Source organism: Cheilinus undulatus, linkage group 13, assembly GCF_018320785.1.
Source record: "Cheilinus undulatus linkage group 13, ASM1832078v1, whole genome shotgun sequence".
Taxonomy (NCBI): Eukaryota; Metazoa; Chordata; class Actinopteri; order Labriformes; family Labridae; genus Cheilinus; species Cheilinus undulatus.
Window position 1 is genome coordinate 30,126,614 of NC_054877.1, and position 23,468 is coordinate 30,150,081.

A 23,468-nucleotide genomic window follows, 5' to 3' on the forward strand; every position below is an offset into this window, starting at 1 on the left:
ATCAAGAAATAAAGTTTTCAAGTTTCTGTAAAAATAATCAAAAATTTCAAAGCAACACACCCCCGCCCCCCCCCCCCCCACACACACACGCACACACACCCAAACACAAAAATCTGTCATATTACAGATACATTTCTCAAATTTGCATGAAAAAATGACTGAAAAAAATCCAGACAAATTCCCTGTAACATCTAAAAAAATTCACATGGAAATTGCTTAAAAATTTCATAGCAAATTTCCCCACAAACTTCCAATTAAACTAATTTGGAACATGCCCAAATTTGCACGAAAATACTTGAAAATTTCTTAGGTATATTCCCCAAATTATCCATGACAATTCCTGAAAATATCAGTAAATTTTCCCAGTATTTCAAGGAAATTACTTACATTTCAGTAGAGATTCAAGACAGTCGTCTCAAAAATTCTAATAGCTGAAATAGCAGAAAGTCCTCATGTATACATGCTGGGACCAGAAGAACTCGCTCTTGGGGAATAAAGTTCTCCGGTGCAAACAATAATGTTGTGGGGATGAGTTATCATCTTGTGGTAGCAGGTTATCTTGTGGGTACAAGTTATTATTTTGCCTGAACAAGTTATCATCTCGTGGAACTGAGTTTTCCAATGGGAACAAATTACACTGTGGAAGTGAGTTGTTGTCTTCTGAGAAGAGTTATAATCTTGTGCAAAGAAATTTTTATGCACTCAAGTCATTATATTTGCCCACAAATTAAAAAAAAAGACTTAAAAGTACTTGAGGGGCTCTGTAGCGAACACAATGTTTTCCTGTCAGAACATACCAAATATTTTTGATCAAACTAGTTTAGCAACCATGGATTACAACTTCCCAGGATTTAAAACCAGGAGAAAAAGAATGGGCAAAGGTAAATGATGTTTTGTAAAGTGTAGATAAAGTGTGTATGGGTATGTGTGTGCTTAAGCACATGCATGTAAGTCTGTTTGTGCCCTCATGTGTTTGTGTGTGCATGTGTTTGCATGCATATTGAAGTGTGATTGGGAGAGTCGGTGTAAGTCCTCCTTTATTTGTCAAATTGTTAAAGATGTAACTTCTGTTTGTTGTTATGGGCCAAGAAAGTCTAAAGCAGCTATTAGCATGCTGGCTGTGTGGAAAAAAAACTCAGATACAGTAGACACTCCAGTCTTTAACCTGAGATCATCTGTTTTCTTTACAGTATAGAAGTAAAATGAAAAATTACAACAGACTGTAGCTTTCTTCCATACATGGTAATACTTGTTTCAACAAGACGACCAGATCTAGACTTCCTGGCTGTATTATGAGCTGAGCTGTAACATATCACTGTATTCTTGATGTCTGCTGAGGCTAACATGCCTGTTTGTAGGCAACAGTGTTTGTAGCTGATCACTGTGTAAAAGAAAATAAAGATTATATTGTGTAATAAAATCCTGAGTGGATTTTTGAAACATTCTCATCTTCCAAAACAGATGACTTTCCATGTTGTTGGCATCATTTCCCCACTAGATGGCACCATAATGTCTCTGTAAGTAGCATGACACATCTTGAGGGGGATATTACTTCTTATTTTGGACTACTTGGAAATGCAAAACTCAGTTTTTCCTTGTTGAGTTAACTTGCACATAGATAAATGCAGGTGTATGAGCTGACTTAAAGCCATAATTCATTTAATTGTTTTCTTTTTGGACCATAATGGGAGGATCTCAGTCTTTCCAACACACATCATGATCATCATCTGTATGCACAGGCTTTGCTGCTAAAAATAAACTGGTATTAATGAGTCTAGGATCAGTATGGGATCTTAGCTGACAATTACAGACCCCATTAATGCACACAAATACACTTGTACACAGGAAGAGGACAAAAAATCAAATCTGAGGGGGGAAATGAACAATTTGTTCAAAAATCTGCCCATGCCATCTATCAGTGATTGGTTTGTGTGTTCTTTGTACTCTTCATGTGTGCTGGTTGACTTTAGCGTGTTCTTTGTGTGTAAGTCAGAGTTGTGAATGTGACTCAAGGTGACAAGTCAGCCATGTCGGTCCATGATGGAATGTGTGATGGACAAGGATCAGCAGCCACCTGCTCAATTGTACTGGAATGAAATTCTCTCTCTCTTTCCCTCTGCTTTTTGTCCTTCCGACTTATAAACACACACACACAAACACACAGACTTCCATAATTTCTTTCACGAAAGTTCAGCCAGGAGGTTTTCCTTCATCAGTCCAGTGGTGCGACTGATTGACTTAAGTTAGCACTTCTAAAGGGACATGATTCATAGTTTTGTAAAATTTTTCATATCATCAACAGATCCCAAGGAGACGGAGCATTATTCCCAGAGAATATAACCAGAGGGGAAAAAAATCAGAGCTGCATTGTGTAACTAGGACCTTAAACACCAACAAACAGCCAACAGTTGGGGCAACCACAGATATTAGAGCTGAATGGGTTTTATTGTAGTTGACTAGAATGAAAAAAAGTATATAAACACATCGGACCTTATGTTGAAGTATATTTTTTTCTGCATTCATTTTACCCTCTACCTTTACAAGCCTTCCAGGGCTGGCTGCCGAGAAGCATCCCCACAGCATAATGCTGCCACCACCATGCTTCACAGTGGGGATGGTGTTTTTGTGCAGGTAATATGCAGTGTTTGGTGTCCTCTAAACATAGCGTCTCGTCTGATAAGCAAAAAGGACCATGTGGTCTCATCAGATCAAAGAATTTTCTTCCACGTGACCATGGAGGCTCCACATGCCTTGAGTTCTCTTGTTGAAATTTAACATGAGTTTTCTTCAACACTGGGGTTTCTCTCAGGAACTCTCCCATAAATCTTTGACTGGTGAAGAACCCGGGCAACGATTGTTGTATGCTGAGTCTCTCATCTCAGCTGCTGAAGCATGTAACTCCTTCAGAGTAGTCATAGGTGTTTTGGTGGCTTCTCTCACTAGTCTCCTTTTTGCACAGTTACTCAGCTTGTGAGGACAGCTATAGCCAGGCATAGTTCTTCCATTTCTCGATGATGGATTTAACTGAGCTCTCGGGATGTCCAATGCTTTGGATTTTTTTTTTTTTTTGCATTCATTCCCAACCAAAAGATAGAACTATTTTAAAATCCAACTAGTTTCTTCGTAGGTTTAGTGTGAACTTTTCATCATAAGATGAGATATGAGACATATAGCTAATGCAACATGCCACTGAAAACTACTTTAAGGTTCATTATTTTCCAGTCCATGCCTATGCAGACTTTGCTCTGGGACCTTTACCCTGTCACTTGTCTCTTTTAGCTGATATACTGCCTGGAATCACTTTTCTGTCACTTGAAATGAGACGAGATATGGTGGGTATCTGTAATAAGTATAGTTCATATCAAATAATTTCCAGTTTAATTAAACAATAAATTACAATTGCATTTAGCCGACTTGTCTAAAACCAAGTAAATGCATTCTGTAAATCAAATTTACACTAAAACAGTAGAACAATTACAATGCAAAGTTTACAGATTAACATCCACATTTTGTCCTAAATATTGTCACTCTATGCTTTGGTTATCTGTGAGTATGATCTGACACAGGGGTTCCCAAACTTTTCAACCCGTGACCCCCACAATAACAGCGACAAAGACCGGTGATCCACACTGTTCCCAAGGTTGGTTGTGGCATAGCTGAACACAGCCACGCACATTCAAGAATCATCATGTGCAGGACTTTTAAACATTGCTTTGATTTCAGCACAAATCTCAACAAATTACCATGTTTTTATTTTTAATTTCTACAGAAATGTGCAAAATATACAATTCAAGAATACTTTTTGTTTCTTGGTAGGCATCTCATGACCCCCCAGTGGTCCTGACCCCCACTTTGGGAACCACTAATCTCTGGACAACTTTATCCCCATTTTCTACCTTATAATTGTGCTGAACTGCTCTGTTCCCACGAGATGCTATCAGATCAATAAATTAGTGGTTGTTTATATTGGACTGAAGAGCATTGTAGCAGCAAAGCAGTAGTCAAGAAAAACTTTGATGATTACTAGTGGTGGGTGGCTGTGTTACAGTTTAGACACAGCATTTGACTGTGATTGTGGGCCTGAAACAATTAATCAAAAAAAAAATTAGATTAACCAACTTGTAATTCTGGTGCCAACTACGAAGGGATCAGACTTTAGCCAGCTAATTGCATACTAAATCCAGAATTTTGACTGACTCACAAAATGTGAACACATGAAATCTGATGTTCTGTTCAAGAATCTGCGCTCAGCGTGACGTCATAGTAAAGGCTTTTGCACACTGAGTCTGTCACTTTCAGATGTGTTGTTTTTTTAGAACTGTGATTTGAAAAAAAAAAAGTCATGCACTCAAAACTTGCAGTTGAGTGTTTTATTTGCTGCAGAAATTTGTAGAATGTAGAATTGTTTAGTACTGCAACAAAAAGAAGCAGTGAGGATGAGCCTGTTGCTCCGTAACAACCACACTTGATCCATCCTGATAAATTTGCTGTCTTAGTAGACATTTCACTGGTAACTGGTGACCCCACCAATCAGAGACATTGCTGTGACACTCAAGGATTGTGGGTATTGTAGTATTTCTGGCTTAGATCAGGAATAACAATGTTTTTCTTAAAATGAGGTTGATAACTTGCAAACTTTTGTCTTCTACAGGATATATCATCGTTTCAAACTGAGGTACTTTGTGGTAAGTCTAACTTGGATACTTATGATAACATGGCTAATAATCAAATCTGTGATGGAGGAAATGAATGGGAGTTTTACTTCCAGAACCACATTGTTGAGCTCTGTACCCGCCCCTCACCTGGTATCGCCATCGCACCCCCAGGCAAGAGAGGGGCGGGGTGAGAAGAGCCTCATTTGCATTTAGACATGAGACTTCATACTGCGGGGTCAAAGACGTCCTTTGGTGCTGAACCAAATTAGATTTAAACAAAAACAGCGGACTGTGAAAAAAGGTGAAAAAGGGGTATGTTATATCATAGGGTCTAAAAATAGCACCTTGATGTTTGTGGGAAATGTTTGGGATTTTTATGTTTTCATTTCAGCATGTTTTAGGATTTTTTTAGGCTGACATGTTCATTCAGAACAGATGGGAGTTAGGTAGAAAGGCACAGATGGGATGAGAAAAGTTATGGTCTGATGGTATGTTATATGTTTGTTTCTTGGTTTTAAATATGATAACAAACACAAGAAAAATGCTTTTATATTCCTATTCTCTGAGCACTGATGGGAAATGAGTTCTCCCAGCTCAAATAGATTTAAGTCTACAATATAAATTCAATAATATTTAGATTGTGGATATGTATTTATTTTTCTGCTTGTCTTTGCTCCTCCCTCTGCTTTCTGTGCAGCTGGGATAGCATCAGACACCTGCTACTTTGATGGTCATGATTATCATAAATGCTCATTGAAAAACCATAAAACAAAGCAAAAAACGATGAAAAGAAAATGTAATAAAGACAGACAAAATATGTTTTTTAAAAAAAAGATTTTAAAAGTTATTAGAGGTAGAATCTGAACCTGGGGTGAAACAGGCCGTCACAAAGCTGAGCTTTAATCTGCGGGAAACATAAACAAATGCCTTTGTTCCTTCAAAGGACAGAGGGGCGAAAGCCACAACAAACAGATGTGTGTGTCTGTGTGTCTGTGTGTGTGTGTCTCGCACGTGAAAAGAAAAGAGAGGGAAAAAGGAAAGAGAGAGAGAGAGATCAAAGCGGGGGGAGTGTTTTTGAATCTCTGTGTAGGAGGTGAAGCCTCACCTACCCAGAATGCCTTGCCTCACTCCTCACAACCCACTCAGGGTTTTAGGAGCATCACTTCTCTTCTCTTAGCAGCGGGCGGATTATGATACTTGCTCTTCATCAGTCATCTCCGGCTATTCTCAGAGAGTGTGGAGACAGTGACTCGGTGTGAACCAGCAGACGACCTCTGATCAGTGATACAGAAAATGCATTTCCTTTGCATAATGTTAACATTTCAAAAGTTATGTAACAGTTCTTTCTGAGCAAGTCATCTGATTGGTTTAAAGGCATTAGATGAGTGCTGATATACCATACAAAAGCACTGGGACTTTAAAGTGTAGCCTATCACTCTACTTTAACTATAAAAGTACTTTATTTCTCTGTTAGCACATTTTAAGTTAACATACAGATAAATATAGATGATACAAAGACACAAAAGGGCAGAATATGATTGTGTTGTTTAGCAAATCCCCAACCACTTGCATAAGGGAACAGCTGGCTAAATGAATGACTTAATTAACAAAAATATATAGCTGTTTTTTTAATGTTTGCAGGCTATGATATTAAAAAATAACCTACAGCACAGGAGGCAGTGATGTTGTATGAAATATGACACACTGTGCTGATTTTCAGTATAACCGCTGCTGTAAAGAAGCTTTTAAAATGTTTCCCTTTTATAGATTTTGTCAATCAATCATAGTCAATATAAATTTGCTTTTGGATTAAAAAAATACAAAAAACTTCTTTAATGTCAAAGAGAGAACAGATGTCAACAAAGTAATGTCAATTTAATAAAAATGTGTAAAAAGAAACAAGTTATGGCATAAATATTCACCCCTTTTAAAGTGACTAACTAAAGTCAACAGAGGTCCAGCCAGTTGATGCTAGTAGTCTCTTAGTTAGTGAAATGGTGATCACCTGAGTGCAGTGAATTTTCCTCAGGTGATTGCACTATAAAGACACCTATATGTGGAAGGTCCAGTTACTGGTTGAACAGTATTCCTGGCTACTGTTGCACCATGAAGACAAAAGAACACTCCAAGCATCAGAGAAAAGGCTATTGAAAAGTATAAGCCAGGGGATGAAAAAAAAAAATACAAGGCACTGAACATCCCCCATCATCAAGAAATGGAAGGCATATGACACATGTGTAAATCTGCCTAGATCAGGCTTTCTTCATAGACCTCGTAGACCAAGAAAGGAGACTAGTGAGAGGCCATCAAGACACCTGTGACTACTCTGAAGGAGCAGCAGCTGAGATGGGAGAGACTCTGCATACAACTGTTGCCTGGGTTCTTCATCAGTCAAAGCTTTATGGGAGAGTGGCAAAGAGAAACCTGCTGTTGAAGAAAACTCCAACTGAATCTCAGCTAGAGTACTAAAAGGCCGCAGGAGACTCCATGGTCAAGTGAAAGAAAATTCTTTGGTCTGATGAGACCACACTAGTACTTTTCGGTCACCAAACTCTGCAGATCACCACAAACACACCATCCCTACTGTGAAACATGGTGGTGGCAGCATCATGCTGTGGGATGCTTCTCAGCAGCCAGCCCAGGAAGGCTTGTAAAGGTATAGGATAAAATGAATGCGGCAGGACAATTGTTTTCAGCCTACAAGGGAACTACAGCTTGAGAGAGACAAGACAATGACCTGAAGCATACAGAGAAAGCCACACAGAAATGGTTTAAAGACAACAAGGTGAATGTTCTGGAGTGGCAGAGTCAAAGCCATGACCTAAATCCCATAGAGAATTTGTGGCTGGACTTTGAAAAGGGCTTTTCACAGCTGATCCCCATGCGACCTAACAGAGCTTGAGCAGTTTTTCAAAGAATAATGGAGTAAAGTTGAAGTGTCCAGATGTGCAAGCCTGATTGAGACCGATCCACAGACTCAGTGCTGTGATTGTAGCCGATGGTATGTCTCCTGAATACTGCCTTTAAGGAGGTGAATATTTATGTAGTCACCTATTTTACATTATATATTTTCATTTAATTGGCATTACTTTATAGAAATCTGTTTTCACTTTGAAAGTGTTTTGGGTTTTTTTTTGGTATAAAAAAAAAGCCAAATTATGTTGAACACGATTGATTTATGAAATTTAAAAAAGGGTAAAAAACCTAGGGCACTGTAACAAAGTACATAGTGCTTTTGTTCTAAATACAAACACTCTTTGATTGTCCATGGCCTAATCTAAGCTGAGCAGATAATCAGTGTAACAGCACTCCCCTCCATGTGATATTACCTAATTTGTCAGTGTTGCTCTGCTATGTGCAGAGTAATATCTTTAAAGAGAACAACATGGTTTCATTTCCCAGCAGATGATTGTGAGTCTGATCAGAGCCTACCCTCCTTTCTTCAATACTACAACAGCATGATTGAAGTGCCTCTTTTAAGTCAGTGGGAGAATCCACAAACAGATGCCTGTCAGTCCACACAGAGAGAACACGCTGCCCTCTCACACTCACATGAAAAGCCTGGCTGCATCGTCAGTGTCTTAAGGCAGTGTTTATCTTTGGCCGGCTGAAGAAAACAAAGCCATCGATTTCTAATCCTAATCCCCTTCTACTGCTCCTCTCCTATTGATCATCCATCCATCCTTAATGAGATGGAGGGATAGAGGGATGGAGGGCTGATGAAGGACAAAACTTTCCCTCCCAGTGTTCTAACATCTTCACCCTCCACCCATCTCCTTAAAATCTGTCTCTCTCTCTCTCTCTATCTCCTCTTGATCATGGGGCTTTCACTGACCTGTTGTTTTTTTATGCTAGAATAGAAAATAAATGCGGCTTGGTGTTTTTTTCAGAGGTTTATCAAACCTGAGGGGCTTGTAGAGCGACAGAGGTTCGCCTAAATATTGAAATTGGATGACACGGATGAGAGCACTAAACACACACAGACACATGCGTGCATACACAGTGAGAAAGGACCGAGTTTCAGACCAAACAACAGAGATGGTATTCCTGCTGGTGTAGCACAATGTGACTGAGTCAATGATATTCACTGATAGTGACCCTTTCCCCCTCTTTGCTCTGCTTCAACTCAATCTAACAGTCATTCCCACATTCACTGGATCTGGAAACATTTCTGAAGCTGTGAAAGAGCTGACTCTTCTTTTTACATGGTCATGATCATTGTCTTGTTTACTCTATCTGTCTCTTTCTTCTTCAGGTCCAACTTTATCACATTTTTTCCCTCTGGGCATTCTAGTGGGCACTTCACCATGTTTTGTCCACTAGTAGGGCAACCTGGGGGCAGTGCTTTATCTATTTTTGTACACAGTATGTAAAATAAGACTATGTATTTGGCATAAGTATAGCCTGCATCCTGCTGGTGTTAAACAGCAACATCAAAGTCAAACCTTTAGTTTAAAAAAAAGATGGTTTAAGGATTCAATAGAAGAATAAAATGATCTCTGCTTGTGGAAAAGAAAGCGGGAGTACAAAGCCAAAGCCATCATACATTTCAGCTGGATGTAATCTATCACCGCAGACATCAAACAGTGAAACCCTCTGCTCTTCATCCCTTCAAGATTTCCCACATTTCAAAATGATTTACTATGACAACTGTATTTCACAGAGGGCTTTAAGATGACAAGGAGCTAGGTGTAAGATTTAAGTTATAACTTGGTACAACATTCAAACTATCTCTGTTGGAGCAGTATCTTAAATGTAAGTGGTGCATAAACTCTGTCCTGAGTTAGCATCTAAGCTTTGTTTTAACTGATGCAACCCAGGGCTGATTCTCCCCTTCATGTCTGGTCCTAACGGTGATATACAGAGGTAAAAATGTCTTCTCTCCATGGCGTTTGTGTGCAATATTACATCCTGAGCCCGCTCCATCCTAAACCTGGACAAACTGCATGTCAAACACTAAAGAAGACTGTGAGGAAAGCTGCTGCTGATGCTGATGATCCCGAGACGGTATTTGCCATGTTTGTGCACAGACTTGTCGGATTAATGTTAATCACAATGGTATTCCCTGTGGGATCATGGGTAAACAATGAATCAGATGTGGGAGGTCCACTAGCCACACCCCACATTCCTCAGGAGTCACTGAAAGCATCTCGTAGTCATCATGGACTCAGGAACTCTTAAAAACAAGGCCAACTTTTCTTTATAAAAATGTTGCTTTGCTTGCACAACTTTGGAGAAAATTGGGTGTTTTTGAAATATATAATGCATGTCACTGCAAAAATGGCACCCTGGGGGTGTTTTTTCCCCTCAAGTGTGTGATAATGGCTGCAGAAGAAGTCATTAATAGCGGGCTAATGTGTGTCAGATGGTACCTGTCCAGCAGTAGCAGCAGCAGGGGAGAGGGATCCAGGACACGAGTGACTGACCAGCATAATGAGAAGAACACGGCCTGCCAATTTGGGCAGCTGCTTCTCCAGTGGGAAGGGCCGTGCAAGTGTGTGTCTCTCTCAGTTTCCTGTGTTTTTTTTTCTGCATTTCCTCAATGTATTTCTCATCAGCAGCGACCAGGAGTACAGCTACACTCACACACAAGCAGACAACCTAATCAGGGTTACCGTGGGAATGCCTGTGGCATTATTTCAGTCATTGAGGTGATGCCTTTAATCCTGAAACAAATCTAGACTTTGTGTTGTGTGAGAGTGAGCGTGCCTGAGTGTAAAGCCCCCAATCTCACACCCATTAGATTACGGCTGGTCGCGCAGCAAAGACACCCCACTGCCACTCCCACATGGAGGAGCGGGCAGGATTAGCCAGCTCTATACCCGCCCTAATCTGGGGACAAAAACCCACAATCGCCTCCCACTGAGATGCAGAGACAGAAAGATTCAATTTGATCGGCTCCCCTCAATATGACAAGAGTGTCTTTTAGGGTTAAAATGACTACTGCTCACTCTACCATCAGTCAATGTGGATTCAGCTCTAAACGGTGTCCTCTTAATCCCTGTGATCGATCCCTTTTTATCAGAGCTCAAACAGGTCCTGATCCGTGACAGTAAAAGCAAACTGAAAATGTGTCTACTTCAAAACATTTGGCATAAATCAGAGGTTTCTACATTTTAATCTCTGCTGCAGATTGCTTATAAAGAAAGGACATCCGACTGAGAAACACCCATTCATAGAGTAATGGTAAATACAGTAGAGAAAACACAATATTAAAAACTAGAGTGTGTCCCTACTAAACCATAACAAATGTTTAAGTCTTTTCTAACATACAAATCTTGCTGTTGTCAATCAGTTTACTAGTTTTAAACCAGCATATTGCTAATGCAATGCAACTGGACTGCACGTTAGTCTGCTGGTTAGCATTACCATCTAACATTCAGTGGATATAAGGTCTGAACTGTGGCCAGGGCCTTTCTCTGTTGAGTTTTGAAGTTCTGTCTTTCTTCCACTTCACCGTGGACCATGATTTTGAAGTGTTCTAATGTACTTGAAAGGACAAAAACCTCCTGAAAATGCTGTTTAGCAAACCAGTTCAAACTAACCTGACATGCCAGATGGATTTGTTTCACACATCTATCTGGGAAAGTTTCAACAGGAAACGTCTGAGAAAAGGCAGAGGCTTTAAAAAAAACTCGGAGTGTGATTGGGTGAACATTCTGTCTGTCACATCTTTATGGGCCAATCAGAGCAACAAAACAAGTGACGTAACAGCTATCAAGCTGCACGTGTGCAGCTACTGAGGAATAACGCGAAACATGTCGACTACAGACATGTAAGTATTCGACTTATGTCATTTTTAAAAAGAAAACAACTCACTGCTGTTCTTTGTTCTTCTATTAACGAAGAAATGTTGTCAAGTTCTGATAAAACTAGCACTTTGGCGGCATCCACACTAATCTCTTCCTCGAGAATTGCACCAGCTCTTGCTGCAGCTTGTTTACGTCACGACTCTGCTGTGCCTGAGAGTACTGCTCCTCATCGCTGATTGGTCCTGTCACTTTCTAACCGGGCCCAAACGGTTCAGATGGGAGCTTTGCAAGATGGATTCGCCAGGGAAAAACAAGGAAATAGGTGTATCCATCTGCTTTGCAAGGTTAAGTTCAAACCATATTACACCAATGCAATCTTGTGTTTTGTCCTTACTTGTGTTGTATAATCAGCAAGGCTGTCTTCATTAATGAATTAATTACAATTAACTTAGGTCCATGGTTAAGTAAGTTCCAACAGAATTCACTTACTCTTATTCTGAGACAGTAGAAAAATCCGAAATGAAGCAAAAACAGTTTAAATGCAAAATAGTGTGATTTTAAAATTGGGAGATTAATCATGATTGAAAATTTCAAGTTAGTCTGATGTCCAGTCTCACAAACTATACATCTGAGACATCGTATATCTCAGAATTGAAGAGCCAAAATTTGCTGGTACAACATATTTCCAGTTTAAGATTATTATTTTTTTAATCGACTTACAATACATAAACAAGGTCTAGTAGTTGCATTCAGAAAATAATAGCAAATAAAGAGGCTAAACATTTTTAAATAAAACTGCTACAGGTGTAGCAGGTGTAATTTTGGATAATATCATATATAGACACATTTTAGAAGCACTTACACAACCAGTGGCCTGCTTTATCTTTGTTAGCTTTCGCTAAAGCTAACACAGCAATGTCAGCTACTTAATTAATATTACTACACAAGCCAATGTTGCTAAGTTAGCTTTATCAACATGAGTTTGAGCAAACATAGCTAATGTAGGTATTTAGAAAATGTAACTACATAGCTAACAAAGCTACTTATCTTACAAAGCTAACATAGCTAAAGCTAAGCTCACAGTGCGCAGGTAGCTTATGAAGCTGCTTTGTTAGCTTAGCTTTAGCAGCATTAGCTAGGTAAGCTACGTTAGCTATGTAGCTACATTTGCTACAAAGCTCATGCAGCTAACAGTGCTACGTAAGCCACGCTTGCTGCATTAGAATGTTTTTATGGAGGATGATTTTTTCTTGTAAGCAAACAGTTTACTCAGCTTTTCAAAAGGGAAATATTTTACCTAACCTAACACGCCAGATGGATGTGTTTCACACATCCATCTGGGAAACCACCCACAGACAGTGTTTGGGAAAGGGCAGAGCCTTTGAACAAAAACTTGGGGGGTGATTGGATGAATGTTCTGTCACATCTTTAACAAAACACATGACGTAACTCCTGATCCTCCTCTCATCAGGAGAGGAAGGCGGGACTTTCTTCCAAGTAGGGAGGCCAACCGGACCTGGGGGCGGGGCTAACTCCCCACATGACATCATGAGGGGAAAATCTGAGAACAACTTGTTTCAGCACACATTTTGAAAATGAGGAGAATGGGAGGGGGGCACATATTAATGATAGACAAGCATGGAAAAATTATTTTTGCATAATATGTCCCCTTTAAATGTTTTGAAATCAGGTTTTGCAGGTCAGGTTTTTAACTTTTAAATTTTGGTATCCTATTAGCTTAAGTTTGAGTTTGTATTTCTGTTATGAAACAGACAGCATCTCAGATGAACAGTCTATTATAGTGGTTGTCAGAGATGTATGGTCTGAAGCCAGACCCCTCTCCAAAATTTGGATTATTTGACAGCCCTAAAAGTTACATGTTTTAAAATAAAGTTTGGTTGACTGGACATGATTTTTCATCAACTGAGGCACTGTTCTAAACTTGCAAAGCAGATGGATTATCCCGTCTCCATGTTTCTTACTGGCAAATCCATCTTGCAAAGCTCTCATTTGAACCATTTGGGCCTGGTTAGAAAGTGAAAGGACCAATCAGCGTCGAGGGGCAGTACTTTTAATTAGGCCTGGGCTATATCTCGAAATTTTAATTTATATCGATATATTTCTATACAAGATATGACACGGGACAAAATGGATATATTGATATAATGAGTTTTATGTTAAAATACTTAAACGCGAGTCGCCATTTCACCTACTTCTCTTGACTCTGTGTTGCTCTTTGTCCAACTTGTAAACCAAAGGCAGGAAGAGGCATAAAGCGTAATGATATACGGATTTATATGTGATTTAATACACTCAAATACATGTCGGTACATTGCTTGGCATCTGTGTAGCCATAGCAACACATCGTACTCTGTGCTGATTTATTCGTATTGTGTAAAGAACGACATGCTGGACAGCTCACTGCCTTTCTGGCTGCTCACAATGCCCCAGTGCAAAAGCAGAAACCCCAAGACAGCGTAAAATGGGTGTTTTTTCATTGTTTATGTGGAATAAAAGGCCGGCGAAAGGAGATGAATTTCCGGTTTCATCTTCTACACCATCTTTTCTTCCTGGTCACGGTTTGTCGGTGACAACAGTGCCTCTAATGGGCACTTATTTCCTGTCTGGTGAGCTTAACACAGAGAGGCTTATTTGTTTCATTGCCCATGTCAGTTTACATTGTTTATTAAAACAAAATATTTGAATGTTAAGGACTCAGGGGCTGTTAACAAAAGAAAGCACTTTTAATAGAAAGAACTACCGATCTCAGAGAAAAGCTACTTTGTCAGATGTAGTAAATGTTATTAGTGTTTTGTATTATCTCTTTCTACATTTTGCTTATTTGCACAGCTATATGTATTTTGTTTTGCAGAGAAGAAATTTACTTTATATAACTACTTATTACTTTACTTACTACTATAATAATTTACTTTATTTCTTGTTTTAATTTATTTAATTCTTTATTAATTTATATACAGGTAGTTTCTTTTCACGTAATTAATGTACATGTCAACCTACGCAACTGGTTAAATAAAAGACAGCATCTAGTTCATGTGGTTTTAACTAAAAACTGAATCTGTTTTTATTCCTTCTTCACGGACAGATATATCGAGATATATATCGAATATCGAGATATAGCTAAAATATATCGAGATATACATTTAGGTCCATATCGCCCTGCCCTACGTTCAATCGCGATGGAGTCGTGACGTATGTAAGCAGCAACAACAGGCCAGGGCATCTGTGGCAGAAGAGATTAGTGTGGATGCTACTAAAGCATAAGTTTTATCAGAACTTGATGGAATTCCTTTGTTAAAAGAAGAACAAAGAACAGCAGTGAGTTGTTTTCTTTTCAAAAACGACAAAACATTTTGTACTGACATGTCTAGTCGCCATGGTTAGCATTATGCAGTTCTCTATGGAGTTTATTCCTCGGTAGCGGCGCATGCACAGCTCTGTAGCGGCTATGACGTTACGTTTTGTTGCTCTGATTGGCCCGTAAAGATGTGACAGACAGAAAGTTCATCCAATCACCCTCCGAGTTTTTTTTCAAAGGCTCTGTCCTTTCCCAAACACTGTCTATGAGTAGTTTTCCAGATGGATGTGTCAAGTTAGAACTTTCCTTAGAACTGTCAAGTGATCTCAGGTTGTGATAAAATCTGTTCCTATTTGGAAGTTTGAAAATATGCTCACCCTAGGTTATCTAGAAATGTGTTGTGTAGTGTAACAAACAACACTATTTTACAGGAGCTGGTTGATTCGTTACACCAGACATTAGCCAACAGGTGCTACTGTCAAATGTCCTGATACTTACAATGATCTAAGACATGCCAATCTCCTTCTCACCATTTCTTACAGGAAACAGGACAGTTAGATGTCTTTGCGAGGATTATAATCACTGGACAAGGAAGGTAAAGTGGTTGATCAAGAAAAGGGACTGGGATGTTCTCCGTTGTGTAATTTGAAGAACTCTGAACATGAAGCCCAATGACCTTGACCTCTGAAATCAAATTTGCTCATCCTTCAGTCTGAGTGAGTGTTAGTGCAAAGTGTGAATAAAATCCCTTAAGATCTTGCATGCACAAGAATGGCCCCAACTGGACAGACAAACACAATGCCTCTGGCCACAGCTATCACCAGCCAAAACATAAATATGCTGAGTCATGTGGTACTTCTCTCTCAGGCACAGCAGTGCTTTGAGCTAAATGTTTACTGTGGAACAGAATTAAACAACTAGTTGCAATGACAGTGCTTACATAATGATACTTGGCAGGTGGTAGCTCTGAGACTTTTTATCTCAATTTAGCGTGTTAGCATGCTAGCGTTTGCTATCAGCACTTCAGAAACAGAACATGATGGGAATAGCTTGATTTCTTGTAGGTATTTGGTCACAAATAAGAGAAATGGACTATTTAAAACAATGATAGCTTAGGAGTGAAGGATCCATTTGGTCAGTACTGATGTGAGACTGATAGTCACCCACAGAGCCCACGAACAGACAAACAGTGAGTCCATCCACCGTTTGCATGCATTTCTTTTCTATGAGAGCAGATGCCATTGTTTCACTTTGCGAGTCGAGCTCAGAGTGTGCGGCATACTTACAAAGGCTACCTGCTAAATTTGTTGTCACTGTGTCATAATTTGACAGAAGCCGCCTGTTTCATCGCCCCAGGCCGAGCCGACTCTCCCTCTGTCTCTCTCTCTCTGTCTCTTACTCAGAGGCATCTGCCTCATTAACCACCATCAGTATCTTGTTTGCTGTGTGTGATTTAGATGTTTTGGTAGTGAGGCAGGGGGTGCTATGTGTGTGTGTGTGTTAGCGCGCCGGCAGCTCTCATTAAGCTGGAAAAACATTGACATTTTTTGCCAGGATTCAGATCGTATCTTTTTTCTTTTATCCATCAGAGGTTTCCTCCAATCAACTCCCCGGTGTGTGTCTGTGTGTGTAAGAGTATTTTTGTAGTGAAGAAGGAGACAGATGTTTGCTGATTCGACAAGTTTGCGCCGCAAACTCAGCCCAATTTAGCCGATGAAAAAAAAAAAAAAAGAAATGGTGCCACACAGACGCTCATGGTGACAGCCCTCTCTTAATTCTCTGCTTTTAATTCAGGCACTCCTTCTTCTCTGTTTTTCCCCACCACTCCTGTTTCTTCATTTTTCTGACTGCCTGTCTTTCACACACATGCTGAGTGTGTGCGCCTGTTTCACACCAGCAGTCTTCTTCTGCAGTTTATTGTTTTGACACCCCTTAGTCACAACTTCGTAACTTTATTATGAAAAACAAAAGGCATGAACAACTCTTCAATTTATTGCTTAAAAGTATGACTTAAAATGTTAGTCACCTGTCTAAGAATAGACATTTGATTTCAAAAACTCGATAAAGGACCATAAGTCTAGATTTGTAAAGGAGACTAGGACAAGACTCAAATGTTATGATGGACTTGAGCTTGTGTAGCACTTTTCTAGTTGTCTGAATACTCAGAGTGCTTTTGCAGTAATAAATACTGATGCTAACTTGATTATTTTAAGTGTGCCATACTAGTTTTAAAATATCAAATGTAAATTTGAATTTGCACTACTTACACTAAATGATCTTCCTTTTGCCAATTCAAAAAATTTCAGTGGACTGTAAATAATGAGTTCATAGAACTTAAAATATTATAAGTAACTTATTACCTTTAAAAGATTAAGTAGTACTCACTGAGAACATAGTATTTTTTAAAGACATTTAAAATTATAAATCAATCTAAGGAAGGCTAACTTAAGCAACCATATGCAACAATCGCTGTTGGTGACCCACTAAACCATTTCCTGAAGTCTTGTTATATTCTGCATGCCATACATTGTTCTTTTACATTAACATCGACAATAACATTGCCCCTCATCGTTTAATGCCCAAGGGCATTCTGGGAAAACTTTGCAGATTAAGAATAGCCCAGTAATTTTAGAACAATGACAAAAAAGCTTAAATTGTTTTAACTGATTGGTCTTACAGTATATACATAGGTTAAAGATGAAACACGAATTAAGGAAAAAATGACTTTGTAAAAAGGTAAATGTTTGATAACATAATATAGAGATACCTTTTGACTTCTCAACTGGCTTAACCAAATTGTGTTGAAAGGGTCAATAAAGTATGCAGTTAATCAGGATTCAATAAATGATCTTAATCTTAATAGCCTTACTAAAGACACAAGCAGAGATGAGGTAAGAGAACATTCAAGCAGTGTCAGTATTTTAGCACTATATTTTAAAGTATCTATAGTGCATTTATATGAGTGTTTTACTTTTATATTAATTTGACAATATAGCTAAACACTAGCTTAAAGAAAATAACTATTTTTACTGAGAGTAAAGACTGAAAAATCAGACGCTATTTCTGACATGTTTGATATTTTGGTTGTATGATCCACTCTCTTCGTGAGGGCAGAAACACAAGCAGCCCCCACCCCTGCTATAATGAAGGAAATAAACAAGCAGGAAATATTTCTACCTGTGGGCCTAAGCTGACATGGATGGCGGTGCTGTTTGTTTGAGTGTGATAGAGAGAGAGAGAAAGCAGGAGAAAGAGAGAGAGCCGAAGTGTAAGAGAGAGGACATGACGTCAGCCTTAGTGTGAGACTTTTTATAGGAAACTCCACAGAGGTTTGTCACAGTCCGCCCGACTTCACTCATACAGTGTGAGCACTCAGGTCGTGCACGACCATCGGATGGAATAGTGGAAGCACACAAATCTTGTGTGATGGTCGTGCGTTGTAAGCGATTCAGTCACACAGTTTGAGATGACGTTCAGTGAACTGTCATAGTTGCAGAGTGTATGTCTGGCTTTAAGCACTCAGCTAATCAGTCTCGTTTGACCAATCATCATGCACCTGTCATATTTTAGATATCTCATCCCCTCCTCCACCCCGGCCACATCCATTCAGTTCATCAGGATCTAGTCCAGATCCTCACAGGTCTTCTGCTCATCTCTTCCTGCATACCTCAGTCCCCTCCTCCAAGCCACCTCGTTGGTTTCCCAGTCCAACTTATCAGAAGTCTACTCCTCATCTGAACCTGCATCCCCCATCAACACCACCTAATCACCAAAGACACTGCACAATTCTTTTTCATTAAAATGTGCAAACAAATTATTGGTGAGCTTGTATTGAGTCTCTCCTGATTGAAGCAAAGCTAAACTAAAACTCTGAAGAGTGAAGAATGTACATTAAACGCAAAAAACTGCTGTAAAACAAGGTTGAAACCTACATGGATGGATGAATTTGGGGATTTATTGCAATGTAATACAGCAATCATTACAATATTTCCTCAGTGTTTCTATTTTACATTGTACAAACTAGATAAAAAAGGCCATAAATAAACAAAATGCTTTATGTAGCTAAGTTTTAGCATTAAACAAGAGACATACACATTTGACGCAGACGGATGACTTCCTACTCTAATGTCTAATTCAACAAAATTCATACAAGTCAAAATAAAAACAGAATACTTTAGAAAAAAGAAATAACAAGCAAATCATACAGTGTGTTAGTATTACACAGGTAAGAGCTTGTAATGATACATTCTGTCTGGTTACTCCCTCTTACTGTCTTTGCATATTTAAAATATTCAAAGATAGCTGAAGTCCTGACGAGGGAGATTCCAGGTTTGTGTGCAGTCACGCAACATACACCACTTTCACGCACACGAACACACACACAAGCATACATACAAGCAAACGTTTTATTCAAGTCAAGCCCAAAGCAGCGAAAAAGAAAACGTTGGAAGCCATTCAGCTAATGCACAGCCTTACATGTCAGCCTTCACAAAACCAGAGAATAAAACCAAGAGAAGTACAAGTGGATAAGAGGATGAGGCTTCAGTCCGAGCTCGCAGTAGCTTAATGCGTTCTGCTGCCACGTCCAGATCACGGATTTCGGAAAACTCCACAGGCATGGAAGTCCACAAAAGTGCTGCTTTTCACTCTGTATTTCTACTTCACTCCGCTCCTTGAAAAAAGTCCCTCTAAAGTGCATGGATGAGGTAAATGAAATTATTCTTTTCACAAAACAGGTTTGTATCCGTTCTGCAGCTCAGACTGGGACCATTGTGTCTTGCATGTGCTGCATTTGAGACAAAATTTCCTGCTGCACACTGGCAATAAGTATGTCCTGCTGTGACGGCGTGATTATTCCAAGTCTGTCCATCTCCCTGCAGGAATAAAGGCAGAAAATTTCTCAGTCATAAGATTTTCTTTTCTATCGTAAACACAAATTATCCTATTTTTATCCAAGATAAAAATAATCCTCTCCATAAAAGTACCAGTCATTTCAAGTTGGCGATGCTGGTGGAGGCATACACATGCTGTGCTACAAAATAGTGCTTAAAGAAAGTGGCCTGAAAACAGCAAAGTAATGCTGTGAAAATGCCCTAACTATTGCTGCTGTTGTTTGATAGCTTCATCGCCCTAATGTTACAACTCTGTACAAAGGTAAAAGTTTCTCTTTTCACATACAGTGATTATGAAAAGCATTCACCCCCTTGGATGTTTTAACCTTTTAAGGGTGTGAGCAGCCCTTTTCATGCCCAGCCACAAATTCTCGATTGGACTGAGGTCTGTGTTGTGACTTGGCCACTCCAGAACATTCACCTTGTTGTCTTTCAACCATTTCTGTGTAGCTTTTGCTGCATGCTTCGGGTCATTGTCGTGCTTGAAAATAAATCTTCTCCTGAGTTGTACTTCTCTTGCAGACTGAATAAGACCATCCTCCTGGATTTTCCTATATTTTGCTGCATTCATTTTTACCCTATATCTGTACAAGCCTGCCAGCGCTGGCTGCTGAGAAGCATCTCCACAGCATGATGCTGCCAACACCATGCTTCACAGTGGTGATGTACAGTGTTTGGTGTCCGCCAAACATTAGATTCCTGTCTGGTGCCAAAAAGCAACATTTTGGTCTCACCAAGCCAAAGAACTTTCTTCCACTTGACTATGTGGAACTCTAGTCGAGATTCAATACGAGTTTTCTTCAACAGTGGCTTTCTCTTTGCCACTCTACCATAAAGCTTTGACTGGTGAAGAACTCGGCTAACAGTTGTTGTATGCAGAGTCTCTCCCATTGCAGCTGCTGAAGCTTGTAACTAATGGATTTAACTGAACTCTGGGGAATGTTCAGTGCATTAGTTTTTTTGTATCAATGCCCTGAATTATACTTTCCAATAACCTTTTCTCTCAGTTGCTTTGAGTGTTCTTTTGTCTTCATGGTGTACTTGTAGCCAGAAATACTGATTTACCAGAGGCTGGACCTTCCAGACACAGGTGTCCTTTTACTTTTACACTTTCACTAACTGTGGGTCTGCGACTGGACCTCTGTTGAATCAGGTCAGTCTCTTTAAAGGAGGTAAATATTTTTGCAATCACTTGTTTAGCTTTTATTTTTTGTTTAATTGACATCACATTGTAGAAATTTTTTTTCACGTTGACATTAGAAAAGGTTATTTTATGATTTATGATTGTACTGATCATGGTAGATTTATAAAATCAATAAATAGGTCAAACGTCCAAGGGGTTCTATGGGCACTGTAAGAGCCAAACTCTGCTTTGACCTTAAAAAGCAATGTTAGTGTTGTAGAGAAAACTTTTTTCTGATAGACTCTGCTTGTAGTCTTTGTCAGAGTCATCGAGAGACATATCTGCTAAAACTGGGAAAATATGTCTCTCCGTTAATCATTTCCCTGTCTTTGGCCAAGCCACCTGCATGGGTTGCAGTAGAAAAAGGTCTATTCTCTAAATTTTCTGCATGAGGGACTACTTTGTAGCTCTACTGTCCTTAAGAGTTATTCCAACACATAAAAGTGTTGCAAAGCTTTACATTAATTTTCATGGGCTTTAATTATGATTTACTCAGCTTTTTTATGTGTTTTCAATATATCTGCAAGGAATCAAATGATAGCAGTTTGTCAGATCAGTTCTGCTTTGGGTTTTCAAGTCTTCAGTGAAATGGTACATAAGAATGCATTTAAAGCGGTATCCTTTCATTTAAGTAATTATACAGGAAGATCAGAACATTCTGATTTTTTTTAAAGTACAAGCTCTGTGAGGCTTATAAAAATATCTTGTCAAACACTAGAGGTTTCAGGATGCTAACTGAATCATCAAACAGCATTTAAAGCCTCCCCCATCCACACACAGCCATTTGCCAGAGGATTTTCTTTATACTTTCCCAGATGACATTCACAAACATTGTAACAAGTTTGTTTGACCAGTATTTGATGATAAAAATAAATAAATATTCATCAACAGCCATTTAAATATTTGCAAGCCAAAAAAAAAAAACTTTTATGAGATGGTCTGTCAGACATTATCATTCAATGAGAATAAAGAGGTTTTTATTCCTTCTGGGTTCATTTTGATCACTTTGCTAACTAAATCAGGGCTTAAATAGTATCTGTGTAGCTCATGTTAAAGCACAAAGACATTTAATGAACTGATGCCAAGCTGACTCTCCGTGCCGTCCACCTTCACAGGAGTTTGCACTTACTGGTGTGTGAGAGCCAGGAGGCTGTCGAGGCTGATGTATCCTGCTGCTGCTAGTGTGTCTCTGTACCGCTCCAACCCGATGGACTGCAGCCACACGCTCATTGACCACTCTGGCATACACACCTCTGGTACGACCGACACACACACCTCTGAACCCAAACCGGACTCCAACATGGTGGCTGTAGGTCTGGAGGAACAGAACGAAAGAGTGCGTAAATTGTAATCTTGCTGAAGTTAGTAAATCCTTGTAATCACTCTTGTCAGTGTTTGCATGTACGGTCTGTACCTGTCCCCTCCTGTGCGGCGCAGAGTGCCGGGGTTACGGATGAGTTTATCCAGCATGTTGAGGATCTGGCTGAAGGTGGGTCTTTCTGCTCGCTCCCTCTCCCAGCAGTCTAGCATTAACTGATGCAGCACGAGAGGACAGTCCATGGGAGCAGGCAGGCGGTAGCCCTCCTCAATCGCTTTAATCACCTGCAGAAAGGACAGATGTAGAGGATTATCATTATCTTTCTTGTTTTGTCTTTTTTTAAATAAAGGCTAGATCCAACAATTTTCAAAAACTGGGTACGGGTAAAAATGTTTCACTTACGCTAAAATAGAAACAGAGATTAAGAACATTTCCTGGCTCAGTAACTACAGTAAAGTTTCAATACTGTATATAAATTACAGTGCAGACTTACTGTACACTTACTGTCACAGCATTCTTGCAAATAAATTATAGTTCATAATTGTTATGTACAGGAAATGATTCAATATGTGCCTCAGTCAAACCGCCGCTTTGTAATGCCACCGTTGATGAATTTCGCAAGAAGAAAGCCATTCCTGTTGCCAAAGGTTTATGACTTCTTTATTTTTTCCACAACTCTCATCAGAGCTGTCTCACCACTGTCTGTAATCCAGTTTAAATTTTTTGCAGCTGTGAGCAGCTCCTCTGCCTCCTTTGTATATTAAATCTGGAGAAAATGGTTTCTGTGACTCCTAATATTCTTCTTTTTCTTCCTTTTATTTTCAGGCTTATTATGTTCAAGGCTTACTTTTTCTGCCGGGCCCCCCTTTGGCAGATGAAAAACTTTCAGCCCCCCCCCAAACAATTAAAAACCAAATGTGAAAACATGTAACCATACAAAACAAACAAACAAACAAACAAACAAAAAAAAAAACACACAGCCAGTGACAGTTTTTGCAAAAACTGTGACTGGCCACATCCACTTTGGGAACCACCGGTCTAAATAATCAGTTCTCATTAATCAGGAATCTGGCACGATTAAGATTTTGAGAAATTATCTGTCAGCATTTCCTGACTGCATTTCAATCACATATGTTCAAAGAAATATATGACATTTAACAAAGAAAAAAAGTGTTATTCATTTTTCCATTAACAATGAATATCAGAGTTATAATTCTGGATGTTAACAGGGTTTAAATGTGCAGTATTTAGATTTCACTGCCAGGGGTCCCAAATCAAAACGCCAAAAGAATACATAGAGGCCAGGTGCTTAGCTCCACCTAGCTGGTTACTAATTATTTAAGACAAGTCTG

At 39.3% G+C, this 23,468-nt stretch overlaps 1 protein-coding gene across 1 annotated transcript in view; it reads right to left on the reverse strand.

The window, feature by feature from the left end:
* Window positions 1-18,670: 18,670 nt before the first annotated feature.
* The window catches only part of LOC121520397 (ephrin type-A receptor 4-A-like), a 42,008-nt gene continuing 37,210 nt past the window's right edge, over window positions 18,671-23,468 (reverse strand). The window contains exons 17-19 of the mRNA XM_041803824.1: window positions 22,213-22,400; window positions 21,928-22,113; window positions 18,671-19,597 (exon numbers count right to left, since the gene is read on the reverse strand). Coding sequence (XP_041659758.1) covers window positions 19,480-19,597; window positions 21,928-22,113; window positions 22,213-22,400 — 492 coding nt within the window. The 3' untranslated portion in view covers window positions 18,671-19,479. The remainder of the gene's footprint in view (window positions 19,598-21,927; window positions 22,114-22,212; window positions 22,401-23,468) is intronic.